Source organism: Acomys russatus, chromosome 31 (genome assembly GCF_903995435.1).
Source record: "Acomys russatus chromosome 31, mAcoRus1.1, whole genome shotgun sequence".
Classification (NCBI taxonomy): Eukaryota; Metazoa; Chordata; class Mammalia; order Rodentia; family Muridae; genus Acomys; species Acomys russatus.
The window spans coordinates 16465038-16480765 of record NC_067167.1 but is presented as its reverse complement, the minus strand read 5'-3'; the positions used below and the strand labels follow the sequence as shown (position 1 = coordinate 16480765).

The 15728-nt window shown below is 45.8% G+C and overlaps 1 protein-coding gene across 1 annotated transcript in view; it reads right to left on the bottom strand.

Moving 5' to 3' along the window:
* Nucleotides 1-807: 807 nt before the first annotated feature.
* Nucleotides 808-15728, bottom strand: part of Hal (histidine ammonia-lyase) — a 28496-nt gene continuing 13575 nt past the window's right edge. The window contains 4 exon segments of the mRNA XM_051172971.1: nt 808-1033; nt 3018-3274; nt 10819-10953; nt 15507-15672. Coding sequence (XP_051028928.1) covers nt 893-1033; nt 3018-3274; nt 10819-10953; nt 15507-15672 — 699 coding nt within the window. The 3' untranslated portion in view covers nt 808-892.

The following is a 15728-nucleotide window of genomic DNA, read 5'->3' as shown; positions in this document are numbered from 1 at the left end:
TCTTTTTTTTCCCCCCGAGACAGGGTTTCTCTGTGTGGCCTTGGCTATCCTAGACTCGCTTTGTAGACCAGGCTGGCCTTGAACTCACAGAGATCCGCCTGCCTCTGCCTCCCAAGTGCGGGGATTAAAGGCGTGTGCCACCACACCCGGCAAAATGTCTTCTTCTATCACCCAGGAGACACACGCACGCACACACGCGCGCGCCTTTTTTTTTTTTTTTTTCCCTTGGGCCAGGGTCTCTCATTGGATCTAAAAGTCACTATTTTTCCATACTGGCTGAGCAGTGAGGCCCGAGGAGCTTCCTCTGTCCCCCAGTGCTCAGGCTCAGAGGCCCCACCACTGCACCTGGTTTTTTTACCCTGGTGCTCGAGATCTGCACTCAATTTGGAGGCTCATGTGTCTGCACCCCTGAACTAGCTCCCCTTGCTCAAGACTCTTTTCTGGGATTCAATTAACAGAAGGAAGAGAGCCTTAAGAATAAATCCTGACTGGAAACATCCTTGTCAGATTGTGGTATAGTACAATCTGCCAAGTAGAGAGTTTCCCAGGACTGTTCTTTTCTTTTAAACGTTCTCAAAAATCCAATGTTTTAAAGAAGAATGCTCTGAATCGATTCGCCTAATACTAAGACTGAAAACACACCTGTGGAACTGTGGCTGTTTTTAAAAGTAAATAGCCTGTTTATATTGTCAAGAAAGAAAACTCCACAACCAGAAGGCACCCAGTACCCTTCGAAACACAGCAACAAGAGAGCTCTGGGTTCAGCGGCTGTATTGCTAACCCAGGCATGCTTGAAAAGAGACGGGCTCTGCACGTCACGGGCGGTTCCTGGGCCTCTCCTTCAACACGGCCCAGGTGCCTCTGAGTTGCCCAGCCGTGAGGAGGAAGCCAATTAAAGATCCTCTGACTCTGGAATTGTGGCTGAATTCTTTCGCAGAGACTCTAGTGAAAACGCTGTTGGGGACAGCGGTCTGGACTCTGGGATGTGCTCCGTTCTGTATTTCTCGATGTACGGTGCGGCCACTTCCCAGACCTGAGAGGCGAGGAAGGGACAAAGTTGAAATCTGGACAAGGTTGTTTCTACATACAGTGATGAACCATGAGCTTTGGCCCAAATCCAAGCAACCTCCGTACCTGGCCAAACACATACCAGCAGCTTGCTTGCTTTTTTGAGCCATTTGACACAGAGTCCGTGTCAATTAGTTGCCGGAGATGTTAAAGGGCTTATAAAATACGAAGTCCAAAACTGTGCTCATGATTTTAAGGGTTTTTTAGCTGTACCTCTTCCAGAGCAAAACAAGCAAACCCACAGAAACCAAAGCAGAGCCTTGGCAGCTCAGGGGGAAATTCTAGATGCATCGGGAGGGTGTGTTGGATGCAGTGTGCGTGGTACAGTGAGTTCCCCTAAGGCTGTATTTCTATGGCCATAATTATGCTAATACAGTCCATGTCCCCGCCCATCAGAGTCGCCTCCACCCTCCACCTGAGAACTACTGGTGGAAGCGGAATTTGCACTGGATGATAAGAGAGTCACTTGCATAGTCAAATTTTTCCTCTTCATCTGCCAAACTTATTTTCCTAAGGCCCCATTGTGGGTTTGTAGCTTCCTTCTCCCTCCTTCTCCCTGCCAGTGGCCCCTGACAGCCACGAAGTCTTTCCTGTTCTACAGCCTCATGAAATACATTCTTGGCTAGTGTGGTGGCTCCTGCCTGAACCCTAACACCCTTGGATCTGGACTATGCCGAGGGAAGAAGACTGCCATGAATTTTGAGGCTACTCCGGGCTGCCCAGTGAGTTCTGAGCCAGCCTGAACCACACAGCCAGAGATACTGTCTAAAAAAATTTCTCCCCCGCCCCCCCCAAAAAAGAATGTTTGTTCTGTCACAAGCTAGCCCCTCACGTACCTTTCTTTGTACTGGTGGCAGGGAAGAAGTGTCCCCTCAAAGGTTTATTTGGGGTAAGAGATGTAAAGCATACAAGGCAAGTTTTGTTCCCCCACACAGTTCTGAGGGAAATCAAGTGATTCTAGGGCATGGGACACTAATGACTTAAAAGGTTTAAGATATATAAGGTCATACATATATACGTGTGTGTATATGTGTGTGTGTGTGTGTATATATATATGTACATATGTATCTTAAACCTTTTAAGTCATTAGGGTATATATACAAACATATATACATATATATGGTATTATGTATATTAAATTAATGATATGCATATATTTTATTAGACATATATAAGTACATATGTAGTATATACATATGTATTAACTTGCATAGTGTGTGTGTGTGTGTGTGTGTGTGTGTGTGTGTGTGTGTGTGTGTGTGTTTTAAAAGATGACTAGGCCTTTTAGGCATCTACAGCAGTTGCCTAAGACCTAAGACGATATGGTCAATATAACTAAAGGAGATAAATAATAAAGAAAACTGTATTTTGCCTAGTCAGGCAGGTACAGGGACACAGTGGAACCCTGGGATTTCACTGTGTCTTCTTCTCTTGGTGGTGGCAGTTCTGCTAAGAACAGGAGAAAGTGTTTTAGCATAGCAGAGGACATCTTTTTTTTTTTTTTTTTCCGAGACAGGGTTTCTCTGTGTAGCCTTGGCCATCCTGGACTCACTTTGTAGACCAGGCTGGCCTCGAACTCACAGCAATCCGCCTGCCTCTGCCTCCTGAGTGCTGGGATTAAAGGCGTGCGCCACCATGCCCCGCAGCAGAGGACATCTTACAGAAGGTTAGTGAACTGCTGCCCTTATACTCTCCCCATGAGTAATTGTCTCCACGCTCCATTTAAAACCCACTTCTGCTTCTAATCCTTCCACTGTCAATATTTGGGTCCAACCTGGGCCTTTGGGGGACTATCAAATGTCTTTTGGTCCCTTGTGAATCAGCCCTATATCTTTGTGTGGCCCCCTGCCCCACCCCGGGAACACCCTGGAGAGAACAGCTGAGATGGTCTCTCCACACCCAGCTCCCACAGCTTCCCTTTCCCACAGCCATAAAGCTTGTCAGCTTGCCTTTTGCTCAAGCAGCAGCCTGTGGGCCGCCTCGATGTCCGGGGCCATGAAGCGATCTTTTATCCAGGGCCTACAGAGGAAACAGAGCCGTGAGCCACCACAGCCCCTCGTCCGCAGACACCCACCGTGGACGACCTGTTGGCCTTACCTCACTACAGAGCGCACGAGGTCGTAGACCTTCTCCAGTGGAGTGGTGGTTTTCAGGGGACGTAGAAACTCTATGCCCTGGCAGGCCGCAAGAAGCTCAATGGCCAGCACTGAATCAAAAAAACGTGGCGGAAGTAGTTGGTTAAAGTCTAGCTTCCTCCTTCAGGGCCTGAAATCACCCACAATTGCAACCATTGGGAGCCCAACCACACAGACAGCTGGTTGCCCGTGTGTTTATAGGACAAAGCTGCCTTATTACCGTGCTTTTTAGCTTTCTGTTGTTTTGTTTTGAGACAGGATCTGAAGTTTTCCAGGCTGGCCTCCCACTCATTTTGTAGCCAAGGATGACCTTTAATCCGCCATCCTCCTGCCTTCATCTCCCAGGGCTGGCATTCCAGGCACACACCATTACAAGCAGTTTATGTGGTTCTGGGATTGAACACAAGGCCTGTGCATGCTAGGAGGCAGGCACTATACCAACTGAGCTGCATATATCTCCAGCCCTAAGTTAGTTTTAAACCTCCTTTTCTAACCTCCTGGTTGTATCTTCACTGATGAGAATGGAAACATTTACCAGGATAGGTTACCAGCCTTCTTAACCTAGCCAGGGAGGAGCCCAACACACCCCGAATTCCACGTGGAGCCCCAGCTTTACTAAATAAAGATGTGACTTTTCTTCTAGGTTCACAGTGGGTCATTTGTCCTCTCTCCCTTGTGACCTTTCTGTACTCACATGAATTTGTAGTGTGCTTTGTCAACTGAAAGGCAGGAAGTCAATTTTTTTTAATATGCCATATGGGCTACCCACTGTGAACTGTAGTTATCAGGGGGTGACAATAAAACCATGCCTGAGCTAAAGATTCTACAAAGCTAATGGACTGTGGCCATTGAGGGTTGGAATGCTGCAAATCCAAAATCCAAACTAGCTTGGGCTATCATGAGTGTACTTAATAGTCATTTATTGCTCATCCCTGTGCCCTTGTGACCATCATGTGAAACCTTCTGGGACATATTAACTTAGCACATCACTATCTCCCTCCAACCCCAAAGCTAAGAATGGCACCAAATAGCATCTGAGACGAGGGCAGAGAATTTTCTGCTCTACCGTAACCCACCTACTTAATGCTCCCACCAATGTGCTTGGATTTAAGATGTTCTTTTCTTCTGGCACAATAAAACTACGCAAAGGGTTACCATGTTGGAACATGGAACTCGGCGTAACCTAAATCTGTGCTCCTAGCCCCTCGTAGGAGACACTCCAGAGTAAACTGTCTCTTATCCCTTCTGAGGCAGGAGCTGTAGTTCTTCTGTTGACAGGAAGTGTTGAAGACAGTGGACTTGAACCTGGGTTTAGACCTCATCACCTACATTACGATGGTACAGCTTTGGGCACACTGACCTCTGCTTTGGTTGCCAGACTTGCCAAATGGGACTACAGCAATGCCTCCCTAAGGTGGCATCCTCTATTATTATATTATAAATTAAGTGAGTTACGAGATGAGACGCAGGTAGAGAACAGATGACACGTACTGGTAATGTGCTGTATTACCGGTGCCGTAACAGGTGCAGCCAAAGACAGAAAGCGGCAGGCAGCACATAGTTGAAAGATAAACACGAAACACTTCGAAAAACTCTCAAGTTGCTACTTGTGACACATGTTGCTCTGTAACCATCAGTCCTCCCTAAGTCCATCAACTGTGCCAAGGCTTTGCTGCATCTTCATCTAGATGGATGCTTTTCATACAGTGCTCTTTTGAAAATTAGCTCAATGGCTACTCTGTGTGGAAGCTGTCATTCAAGCACATTGGAAATACCAGAGAATCATGGCAGTGTCATCTAGTTTTAGGATTAGTTTCTTCATCTTAGTAAAGTTCACATGAATTAAGACCATCCTAAGCAGGGCTGGAGAGATGGCTCAGTGGTTAAGAGCACTGTCTGCTCTTCCAAAGGACCAGGGGTTCAATTCCCAGTACCCACATGCCAGCTCACAGCTGTCTGTAGTCCTAGTTCCAAGGGATCTGACACCCTTGCCCCAACACCAATGTACATAAAATAAAATTAAATAAATTATTTTTAAAAAGGGCCACTAACCTGGAGAAAAACCAAATACTATTGTTCTCATAAAAGAACAGGGGAAAAAATGACTTCTAACAGCGTTTTGCTGCACTGCATATATCAGTGTCTCAGCCACCATCAGAGAAGATTCCTACTGAAGCAGATGAGAACTAATACAGAGAGACTCACACCTGGACAATATGAGTGAGAGGTCTTAGAACACTCAGACTTAAATGGAATGTGTTTGCAGACACCCCCACCCCACCTTCAGGCCTCAGGGATCTATGCAGAAGAGAAGGTAGAAAGGCTGTCAGAACTAGTAAGGATGGAAGGCATCAAGGAAACAGTGCCTTCCAGATACAATAGGACCAACACACATACATATAAACTCACACCGGCTGTGCTAGTATGCACATGGTCTGCACAGGTTCAAGCCAGATGGGGGTCCCAGAACTGAGAGAGGAAGTAGACACAAGCCCCCATCCCTAACCCAGAAGCTATATCCAAGTGATAAATGCTTGCAAAGGAAAACTTAGTTTTCTTCCAGGGAATCTCAGTGGGTATAGAAAGCAGGCTTAAAAGAGGCCCGTGCCCAGCACTACACAGCCAAACACAAAATGAACTCAATGGTCTTGTTGGAGCCAAGTTTGTGCATTCGTGTATGTGCATGTGTACGCGTATCTCTGCTTGTGAATGCGTTTCTCATGCTTTTCTTTTTTAAAGATTTATTTATTTTATGCATATGAGTTCTCTATCTGCACGAACACCTACATGCCAGAGGAGGGCATCAGATCACATGATAGATGGTCATGAGCCATCACGTGGTTGCTGGGAATTGAACTCAGGACCTCTGGAAGAGCAGACAGTGCTCTTAACCTTTGAGCCATCTCTCCAACTCCTTTCTTTCTTTTTTTTTTTTTTTTCTCCCTATTTCCCTATTTCTTCTATGTCTGTTTGCTTTGTTTTATTCTTGTGTGTTTGTTTGATTGGCCTTAGTGTGTGTGTGTGTGTGTGTGTGTGTGAGAGAGAGAGAGAGAGAGGGAGAGAGAGGGAAGGTGTTTTGTTGGATGGGTGGGGAGGATCTGGTAGAAAATGAGGAGTGGAAACCATAATCAGAGGTGAAACAGTGATCAGAATATAATGTATGAAAAAAATTACTCGGGCTGGGCGGTGGTGGTGCACGCCTTTAATCCCAGCACTCGGTGGGGGGGCCGGGCAGAGGCAGATGGAATGCTGTGAATTCATGGCCAGCCTGGTCTACAAAGTGAGTCCAGGACAACCAAGGCTACCCAGAGAAACCCTGTCTCAAAACAACAACAACAACAACAACAAACCCAAACAAACAAAAAAGAAAAGAAAAAGAAAAACATTACTCGGAATTAAAAAAAAAAAAAGTATCCTAAGCAAAAATGCTACAGTACTCCATAAATATACTGCAAATGCATGTGCTACTCAGAGGCATGGAAAACCTGTCCAGGGCTTCTAGCTCCCACGGGGCTAATTTAAATGCAACAGCCCTCCATCCTTTCAGAGCTCTGCTGCCCTGCAATCTCGAAGGCATTCCCTTTGACCCAGTTTCCGTCCTTCTTCCAGTCAGCTACTGTACTTCCAGTCCTCTTCCACCCCAAAGCAACTGCCTCATCAAGGCCATGCTCCTGTGCCTCATACCTCTAGTCACCTCCTCTACACACTGACCATCACCCAGCAATCCTTCCTCGAGCTTTGATACACGTTCTTGCATGTCCTACGTCTTCATTGCAATGCATCTTAAAGCAACTGACTTTTTGCATACCCCTTACCTTTCCCCCATAACAGTAATTCATTTCATACACTTACACGCATGTGCACACACAGACACACAGACACACACACAGACACACTTGGCCATATGTTAATCAGGTCTTAATCTTGGGTTCTCTCTCTCTCTCTCCCTCCCTCCCTCCCGCCCTGGTTTTTCAAAAACAGGCTTTCTCTGTGTAACAGCCCTGGCTGTCCTTGACTTACTTTGTAGACCAGGCTGGCCTCAAACTCACATAGATCCACCTGCCTCTGCCTCCCCAGTGCTAGGATTAAAGGTGTGTGCCACCACACCCAGACCTTGAGTTCTCTTTTAAAGATGACATTTCTGGTCCCTTCAGTCTCAGTCAGGTTCTGTATTTTCCTCCCGTACCTCTGGCTTTCAGAATTTTTTTTTGGCAAAGAGTTGTCAAGTTGGCCAATGTCTGCTTCTCTGAACAGACGTTGGTTTCCATAATGGCAGAAGGCGGGTGCATCTCACCCACTCTCTTACATACTTGCTCAAGTGGCAGGTGCCTTTCTACACTTTCCACACTCCCACTCTAGCTACTGAAGCAAGGATAGTGAGTGGACACTGTGATAAGCCGGCTATTATCTCACTCTGAGAGCCTGCACTACTGGATTCCAAATTTTAAAGGTATTTGCTGAGCCATTTGTAATAAAAACAAAGTTGGGTAACAAACAAGTTTATAATACAGCTGATGCTTGTTGGTTAGTGGCTGATTCCCTTTCCGTGTTGTAAACAGAGAGAACAGCACTGATGAGCCAGGTGACCCTTTGGACAGATGGTGCCAGTTTTACTGCCTTGTTAACATCCGAGCAATACATGTGAAACCGATCCATCTAGTGATATGGTAGAAGCAGACGAGATCGTTGCCATTGTGGAAAGACAAACAAGCCTTGCTGTATCAGAGGCACTGAGTGCTCCCAGAACAAAACAGAACAGATCAGAACAAATAAGGAAAAAATAAAAAGCCAAGGCCAAGGAAGATGTGTGAGAAGTTTGGGCAGCTACATGGATGGAGTGAGAACGCAATCGTTTGGTCAGGGCGATGAGTCCGACGTGTGTGGACATTTGGATAAACACTACGATAGACAGGTCACAAGTTCTACTGTGGATGTGAGAAATGGGTGTCCTTAACCTCTGCTGGTAGGCATGTAGCACTGTGCATCCACTGCGGAAAACCTTTTTAGGCTCCTCGTAAAGATGGATAGAAGCCAGGTATGGTGGCATATGCCTTTAATCCCTGCACCCGGGAGGCAGAGGCAGGCAGATCTCTTGTGAGTTCAAGGCCAGCTTGGTCTACACAGAGAAACAAAGACAGCCAAGGCTACACAGAGAAACCTTGTCTCACAAAACAAAACAAAACAAACAAACAAAAAAGATGGATCAGTGGAGAGCTATGACTCAACCATTCCATCCAGACAAGTGAAAACATTTGCTCCATAAAAAACCATTACCTGCCAGCCCAAAGGTAGAAACAAACCAGTCCTTCCACTATGAATGCATAAAGTCAATGTGAGTGTTGCTCAGGACCATCAAAGCAAAACAAAACCGGAGAGAAAGGACACTAGGTAAAAGAACCCAGACTAAAGGAATATCTGGTGTCTGATTCTGTTTACATGAAAGGGCTACCTCAGGCAAATCTAGAGGGACCTAAATTAGTGCTCGCCTAACACTGGGGGAAACAGGAGAATTGGGTGTGATAAACTAAAGACTTCATTGTTTTTGGGGGGAGGTTCGGGGAGGGTTGATGAAAATGGTCCAAGATTTATGGCTGCTCAATTCAGTGAGTGTACTAAAACTGTCGAACTATATATACACTTTATAGGAGTTAGGCTATAAATGAAAATAGCTGTCTAAAAAAAAAAAAAAAAAAAAAAAAAAGTCCTCAACTTACGTCAGCTTTAGCCTAGGCTATTCTTTCCTCCTGTAACAGGACTTGGGCGAGTCTGTGACAGCTCGGGAACTTAGACTAGATCTAAAGCACAGCGATTCCACCGTCATCAAGGACTCGCAGCAACTGGTAAGGCAGAGAGAGGGTGACCTAACGCAGCTCTGCCAGTGATGCCTCCCCGACAGCCCGGTGAATCTAAATGTCATTAAACCTTTCGAAATCAACGGCACAACGTCAGAAATGCCTAGGGAAAAAGAAAACATGAAAGTGCTACCACAAAGAAGCGACCAGAGAATCTGCAACACTGGTCTTTTCACAGGAAAACTAGTCTGGTTTCCTGCTGAGTCAAAAGCCAGAAGGAAAACCGGGAGGGGGGCGTGGGGGGGGCAAAGAATGATTCTAGATGAAAAGAAATTTAGAATCATGACGACAGAATTTAAAACAGGGGTCTGGGGTCCAGACTGAACAAACCTGTAAAGAGACTCTGCTGTGTAGTGTCTGGAAGCCTCACCTGTCAATAAAAAGGTGAGGCAGGAACTAGGAGGTGGGAGTTCCGGTGGAGAGAGGTGAACTCTGGGATAGAGGCGGGAGATTCGCCCCGGACTCAGAGGAAAATGGACGCGTGAAAGTGAGGAGAGGTAACCAGCCATGTGGCACACACAGAGTAGAAGAAATGAGTAAAATAAGTTATGACGTAGTTGGGAAGAGGCCAAGCTTATGAGCTAGGCATTTATTCACAGATAATAAAATCTCGGAGTCGTTATTTTGGGAACCGGGGCTCAGTTGGAAAAGCCCAATAGAAAGGCTGAGGTGCTGGAGCTGGGAGATTTTGAATTTGTATTTGGTGTTGAAACCAGGGCTCAGATGTTTAATTTTGCTGGGTGTGGTGTGACATCCTTCCTGGCTGAGAGGAAAGCATTCATAATAGGAGGTGAATAAAGACACCAATAGACATATTGACGGAATTGGGGGGAAAGCCTACACAAAGAACTTCCAGCAACTACGGAATCCTGAGAGCAGAGGAAATAAGTCTTCCCCCATGGAATATCACACCAACTGGTTTTCCAGTACCAAACAGCTTGAAAACATGCATACAATTAGTGTTGTGCAGACCTGGCTTATGCCTAGGAATATATATGTGTATCTAGGTACATATGCATGCAGTAACAATTTAAAAAGCATGAATTCGAAAGAGAAATGAGGGGCATATAAGAGGGTTTGGAAGGCTGAAAGGGAAGGGAGAGATGTTGTAATTATAATCTCAAAATATTTGTTTTTATTATTGACTTTTAATTGTGTGTGTGTATGCCTGCGCCCTCCTGTTCATAGATGCATTGAGTGCCGGGAGCTGTGGAGGCCAGAGTTGGAGTTATAGGCAGTTGGATGACACGGATTTGGGAAACTGAACCTAGGTTATCTACGAGAGTATTATATGCTCCCAATCACCGAATCGCCTCTCCAGCCTGAAGCCACTCATATGTAGGAGAGAAAGTATATATGAACACTATGGAGAATTGCTTGAAAATAATTTGGGAAAACAAAAAGGGAAGCAAATGTTTGAGCTCCTCAAAATCAGGGTGGGGCTTTTGAGGGTGCACGGACCGACTCTCTCCACTTTTGAATATTCAAACAAATGCCTCACCTCATTTAAAATAAAGATATATAAGGACCCAGGTTATTGCTGCATAGCTCCTCGGTTCTTAATCTTCAGTGAGGGACCCCATGGCCTAGAAAGTGCTTGAGCCACATTTCCTACCCCTCCCTTGCATTTCTGGGAGGGGCCAGAGGACCTGCATTTCAAGTGAGTCTTCAGAGAATACTGATTCTGTGGGCAGTGATTTCATTTCAAGGAAGACCCAGAACACCAGTTTACCATGAGGCCCACCTCCCGCTGCTGGCTTTACCTTGTTCCACATGCTCGACAACCCTGAGGGCCTTCCTGGCTGCCCATCCTCCCATGGAGACGTGGTCCTCCGTGGCAGCACTGGTGGAGAGAGAGTCCACGGAGGAAGGGTGGCACAGAGCCTTGCTCTCAGAAACTGCAAGAGACCAGTGCAAGTGACACAGCATGCCTCAGAAGAAACACTGCCAACATAACAAGGCCCCCACCCCACCCTGCCGCCAAAGTCTCCACAGCATGAAAAGCCCTCTCCAGGGGGGCTCTTGACCATGGCCTGAGCTGCACCAACTGGTACAGAGTCACAGTGGAAAAACACACAAGGTCAGTTTTCTCCCAAAGTGGGAAAGATCCTTAGATCCTGGCAAGGTCTGAAATAAGATGAAGATGAGAATGTGGGAATTGTTCGTATTGTAAAACCATGCCAAAAATACTAGAAGTATTTAGCATGCCGGGGAGATGGGTGAGGAGGGGGTGGGGTGGGGGAAAGTGTGATGAGTGACTTGATCTACATAAGAGTGATTTGCTTACTGTGAGAGATGCTCCACGTTAGAATTTAGGCATGGCATTGAGAACTGATGATGGGCCTGGCAATCTTGGGTGATAGTGGGTCTCTGAGGCGGTTCCAGTCCAACACCAGGTAGGCGTTGTTGGCTTGGACAAGGGCTTCGTGGTAGCCAATGATGTCTGGAAAGTGAGGAGCATCTATACTGTTGTCTCTCAGGCCTGAGTTCCCATTGCTTTAATGAATTTCCACGTGACACCATGTTGCCGACTTGGGGACCTACACCTTAGGAACAAATACCAAAACTATCCAAGTTCCTTGTCCCCAGCTCTAGATGTTAGGAAAGGTCGATTTCCATGTCTTTCTTCCACTGACCTAGAAAATAGCTCCTGCTCTTTCCTATGATGCCAGGTAGCAGTTCCCAACCCTTTCACAGGGGCCATTGAAGACCATTATTGGAAAGCATAGATATTTATATTACTGTTCATAACAGTAGCAAAATTCCAGTTATGAGGGAGCAGTGAAATAATTTTATGGTTGGAGGTTGCCACGACGTATTACAGGGTCACAGCGTTAGGAGGGGTTGAGAGGCACTGACCCTACCCTGCAAAGATCCAGGTTTAAACTGAGGTGATCAGCTTGTCCTGGTTCGGACAAGATCTCTCAGGTTCTGTCACGAAAACCTGTGTTCTGGTTCGTATTGCTCAGACCCTCTATAGAAAGTACAAATGTACAAGTACCCAAAAGGCAAGTGACTTAATAAAGAAACAAACATTCCCAGTAAGGAAGCCATCTTCAGCTTACAAGGCTGAACTCACTCAAGCCAGTCTTCTCAAGGCCCATAGTGTTCTCTAGAAATCAATTACTGTTGCCCTGCTACCACCATAAAGTGAGAGATCACTGTGTTAAGGATGCATTTAAGAAAATGGGATGAGAAAATAGGTGATGCTGGGCCAGAGCAGAAGGTGAACTCAATGGTTCTTTCTTAGTTGACTGTACTGACTTTTAGTGTAAAGCCTGAATGAGGAAGGGCTGAAGAGTGTGTTATTGTTGGCCATGGTGTTGCCTGCCTTTAAGTCCAGCCCCAGGAAGTCAGAGGCAGGTGAATCTCTACAAGTTCCAGGTCAGCCTGGTCTACCTCTGAGTGCTCCACTAGCTAGAGCTACACAGTGAGAACCTGTCTCCAAAAAAAAAAAAAAAAAAAAAAAAAGCTAGTATTAGTACACAGAAATTACTATTTACTTTAGGGCTCATGATGCCAGGCAGAGCGCCAAGCCTTTATATGTATAGTTAGTTCATTGGACCCACAAGACAGGCCTGTTAGGTACAGATGTCTTTGTGTGCTCTGGGCAGCAGAGATCTGAGGATGCATCAACAGGATAAGGAAGCTTGAAAGCACGCTGATTATAAATGGCAGGTCTGGGTTTGAGATTCCCTTGGATGCTTTTTGTAGTTGTTTCCAGACAGAGTTTCACTACATAGTCCTGGTTGTCCTAGAGCTAGCTCTGTAGACCAGGCTGGCCTCCAACTCAAAGTGACCTGCCTGCCTCTGCCTCCTGAGTGCTGGGATTAAAGGTGTGTGCCACCACTGCCTGGCCCCGCTGGATGCTTTTAACTAACCATTTTGTTATTTAGTCCTGTGAGGTAGGATCAGTAAAGAAAATACAGGATGCTCAGATAAATTGGGATTTTGAACAAAAGCTGTTTGGTTGGGGATTTGTTGTTGGTTTCGTTTTTAGAGTAAATAGATTCTAAGTAATTCAAATAAAACTAGGCATCTTACACTTTTGTTGAATCTGGTCACTGTGCTTTAAGCTTATGTACCAATAAACATAAGATTCTTGGTATCAGTCAGCAGCAGGAGCAGAGAGTGGGCCCCAGAGAGCCCTGAGCAGTCCCGCTGCCCCAGCAGCCTAGTGACAATCACACTTAGGAGGAGCCACAGCTGCCACAGTGCACCCCAGCCATCCTCCTGGCAACCAACAGCAGCTAGGCCTGGACCCCAGGCAGTATTATATCTGCAGCGCCTGCCTGGGGAGGAAGGTTTTCAGAACAGTAAGATGGGTCATTGTAAGGAATGAATATGTTTTCCTCAAGAGGAATGACACCAGAAAGATGTGCAAAAGCAATGTTACAGGCCCTGGTGGTCTTTGAGCCCAAGGCAGTAGAAATGTAGCCCACTTGTGGTAGAAGTCCTCCACTTGGTTACCAGCAGGATACCAGAATAAGGAGAGCTGGGGAGAGACCCAGGGATCAGACAATACTCTAGAAGACCCCAGAAACAACCACCCTATTCTAGACAGGGGTTCCCTTTTTCTACATGCTGGGACTACCCTATTCTACCCCTCCTGTGCAGGAAGGGTAGACACAGGGTACTGGCAGCCAGAGTGCAGAACAGCAAGGTAGACCAATAAGACAGACTGTGGGGTTACAGACCATGATTCCTTGGGGTCCCCGTCTCCCCAAAGACAGCCTAGAGAAGATAGCAATGATAAGGGCAAGGGGATGAGACCCAGGATCGGCAGCCACCTCAAAGTGTTGCAACTTCATTTACAACCCTAATACCCAGAGAATCTTAAACCACAAGATGGCAAAGAGATACAAGCAGCCAATCCACCCACGGAGGATTTGTCTGTTTATGCAAAGCAGGGTGGGCCTGAAGAAATGCAAGCTTACCAGCAATTCCATCAACCAGTTTAGTGACCCAACAAGGAAAAAAAGCATTAGGGAACATGATAGTCCAGCAACATGGAGTAAGAAGATGGGAGCTGAAGGCCTTACGGCCTGTTTTCTTTACTGCTTGACCAGATAGGATAGAACTATCTGCATTGTCTGTGAAGCATGTGGTTTTTGTTACTTTTACCTAAAGAGGTTTCTTTTTGGTGATGACAAATCCAGGCTTTGTTGCTGCTGTTGTTTGTTTATTTTTGCTTTTTAAATGCCTGGTTTTTCTCAGTATGCCATTAAGGATTTTTAAGTTGCTTCATATCCGCTTAAGTTTTTTGTTTTAAGAATTTCATTTTTGTTTTGTAACAAGTTTACTACTTGACTTTGTTTTAAGTCAACAAACCGAAAAGTACCTGTTATTAAAGTTCTTAAATGGTGACGGTGATGGTAGTGGTGGTAGTGATGGCAAATGAGGTCTTTTTTTTTTTTTTTTTTTTGGATTTTTTTTTTTTTGAGACAGGGTTTCTCTGTGTAGCCTTGGCTGTCCTGGACTCACTTTGTAGACCAGGCTGGCCTCGAACTCACAGCGATCCGCCTGCCTCTGCCTCCCGAGTGCTGGGATTAAAGGCGTGGGCCAGCACCTCTGGTGGCAAATGAGGTCTTAAGTGGTGATGGTGCTGGTGGTGGTGGTGATGATGGCAATCATACAAAAGAGTTCATTGAAGTGAGTACACAAAGTTGGGTACCAATATGCCTATATTTGAGTTCCGTTCTACATCCAACTACTGTACAATGTTGGGAAAGCCACTTAGCCTCTCTGGTCACCCATCATTCATCTGGCCAATGAGGTTTAACAGTGCCTCCTGTCTGCGGGTGGTGTTAAGATGAAGTGAGGAGAAATGAGCAAGGCCCTTGGCACTAACTTAGTGGCAGGCTTTGTTCTGATGAACCCCTTGCAATCTCAAGTCAGAAGCCAGCTACACTATAGCTCAGTTTTCCGGAAGCATATTGCTTCTTGGAAGATATATATGTGTGTGTGTGTGTGTGTGTGTGTGTGTGTGTGTGTATGTACATATATATATATATATATATATATATATATATATAGAGAGAGAGAGAGAGAGAGAGAGAGAGAGAGAACATCTTAATCTTTTAATGGATAGAGAATCTAATAGAATATCTCCAAATGTAATCATTCAGGTTGGCTCAACTTCTGCCGTCAACCATAAATCATCTGTCTTTCCCGCCCCCCACCCTCTGATAGTCTGATTCCTCTCTCTGGAGCAATTGTCCATTTATGCTTGACTGTTGCATTGTTATCTTCCAGCATTTCGTTGTTTAGTTTTTCTTTTCTCTAGAAAATGTTAAGAGTCAACATGCTTGCTATGTTAGGCATGGAAGGTAGGATGAACATGAAAGTGGAGAAACGGGGCTCATTTCAAGGCAAAAGCCGATACTCTGGGGAAAAGTGGAAAGGCCCTTGGTGGATGGGCTTGTGATCTAGCTAAGAGCAGTGTCCTTACCCAGGGCTGCTGCAGTGCAGTGGGCTATCATGAATCCAGAGTTCAGACCTCCTTCAGACACCAGGAAGGCAGGCAGCTCACTGAGGGACGGATTGCACAACCTTTCAATTCTTCTTTCACTAATTGCCGCAAGTTCATGGACGCCAATAGCCAAATAGTCCAGGGCCTAAAAAGAACACCTCAGTTCAGGTGGCCTGCATTGGGGTGCACCTTCAGGGGCAG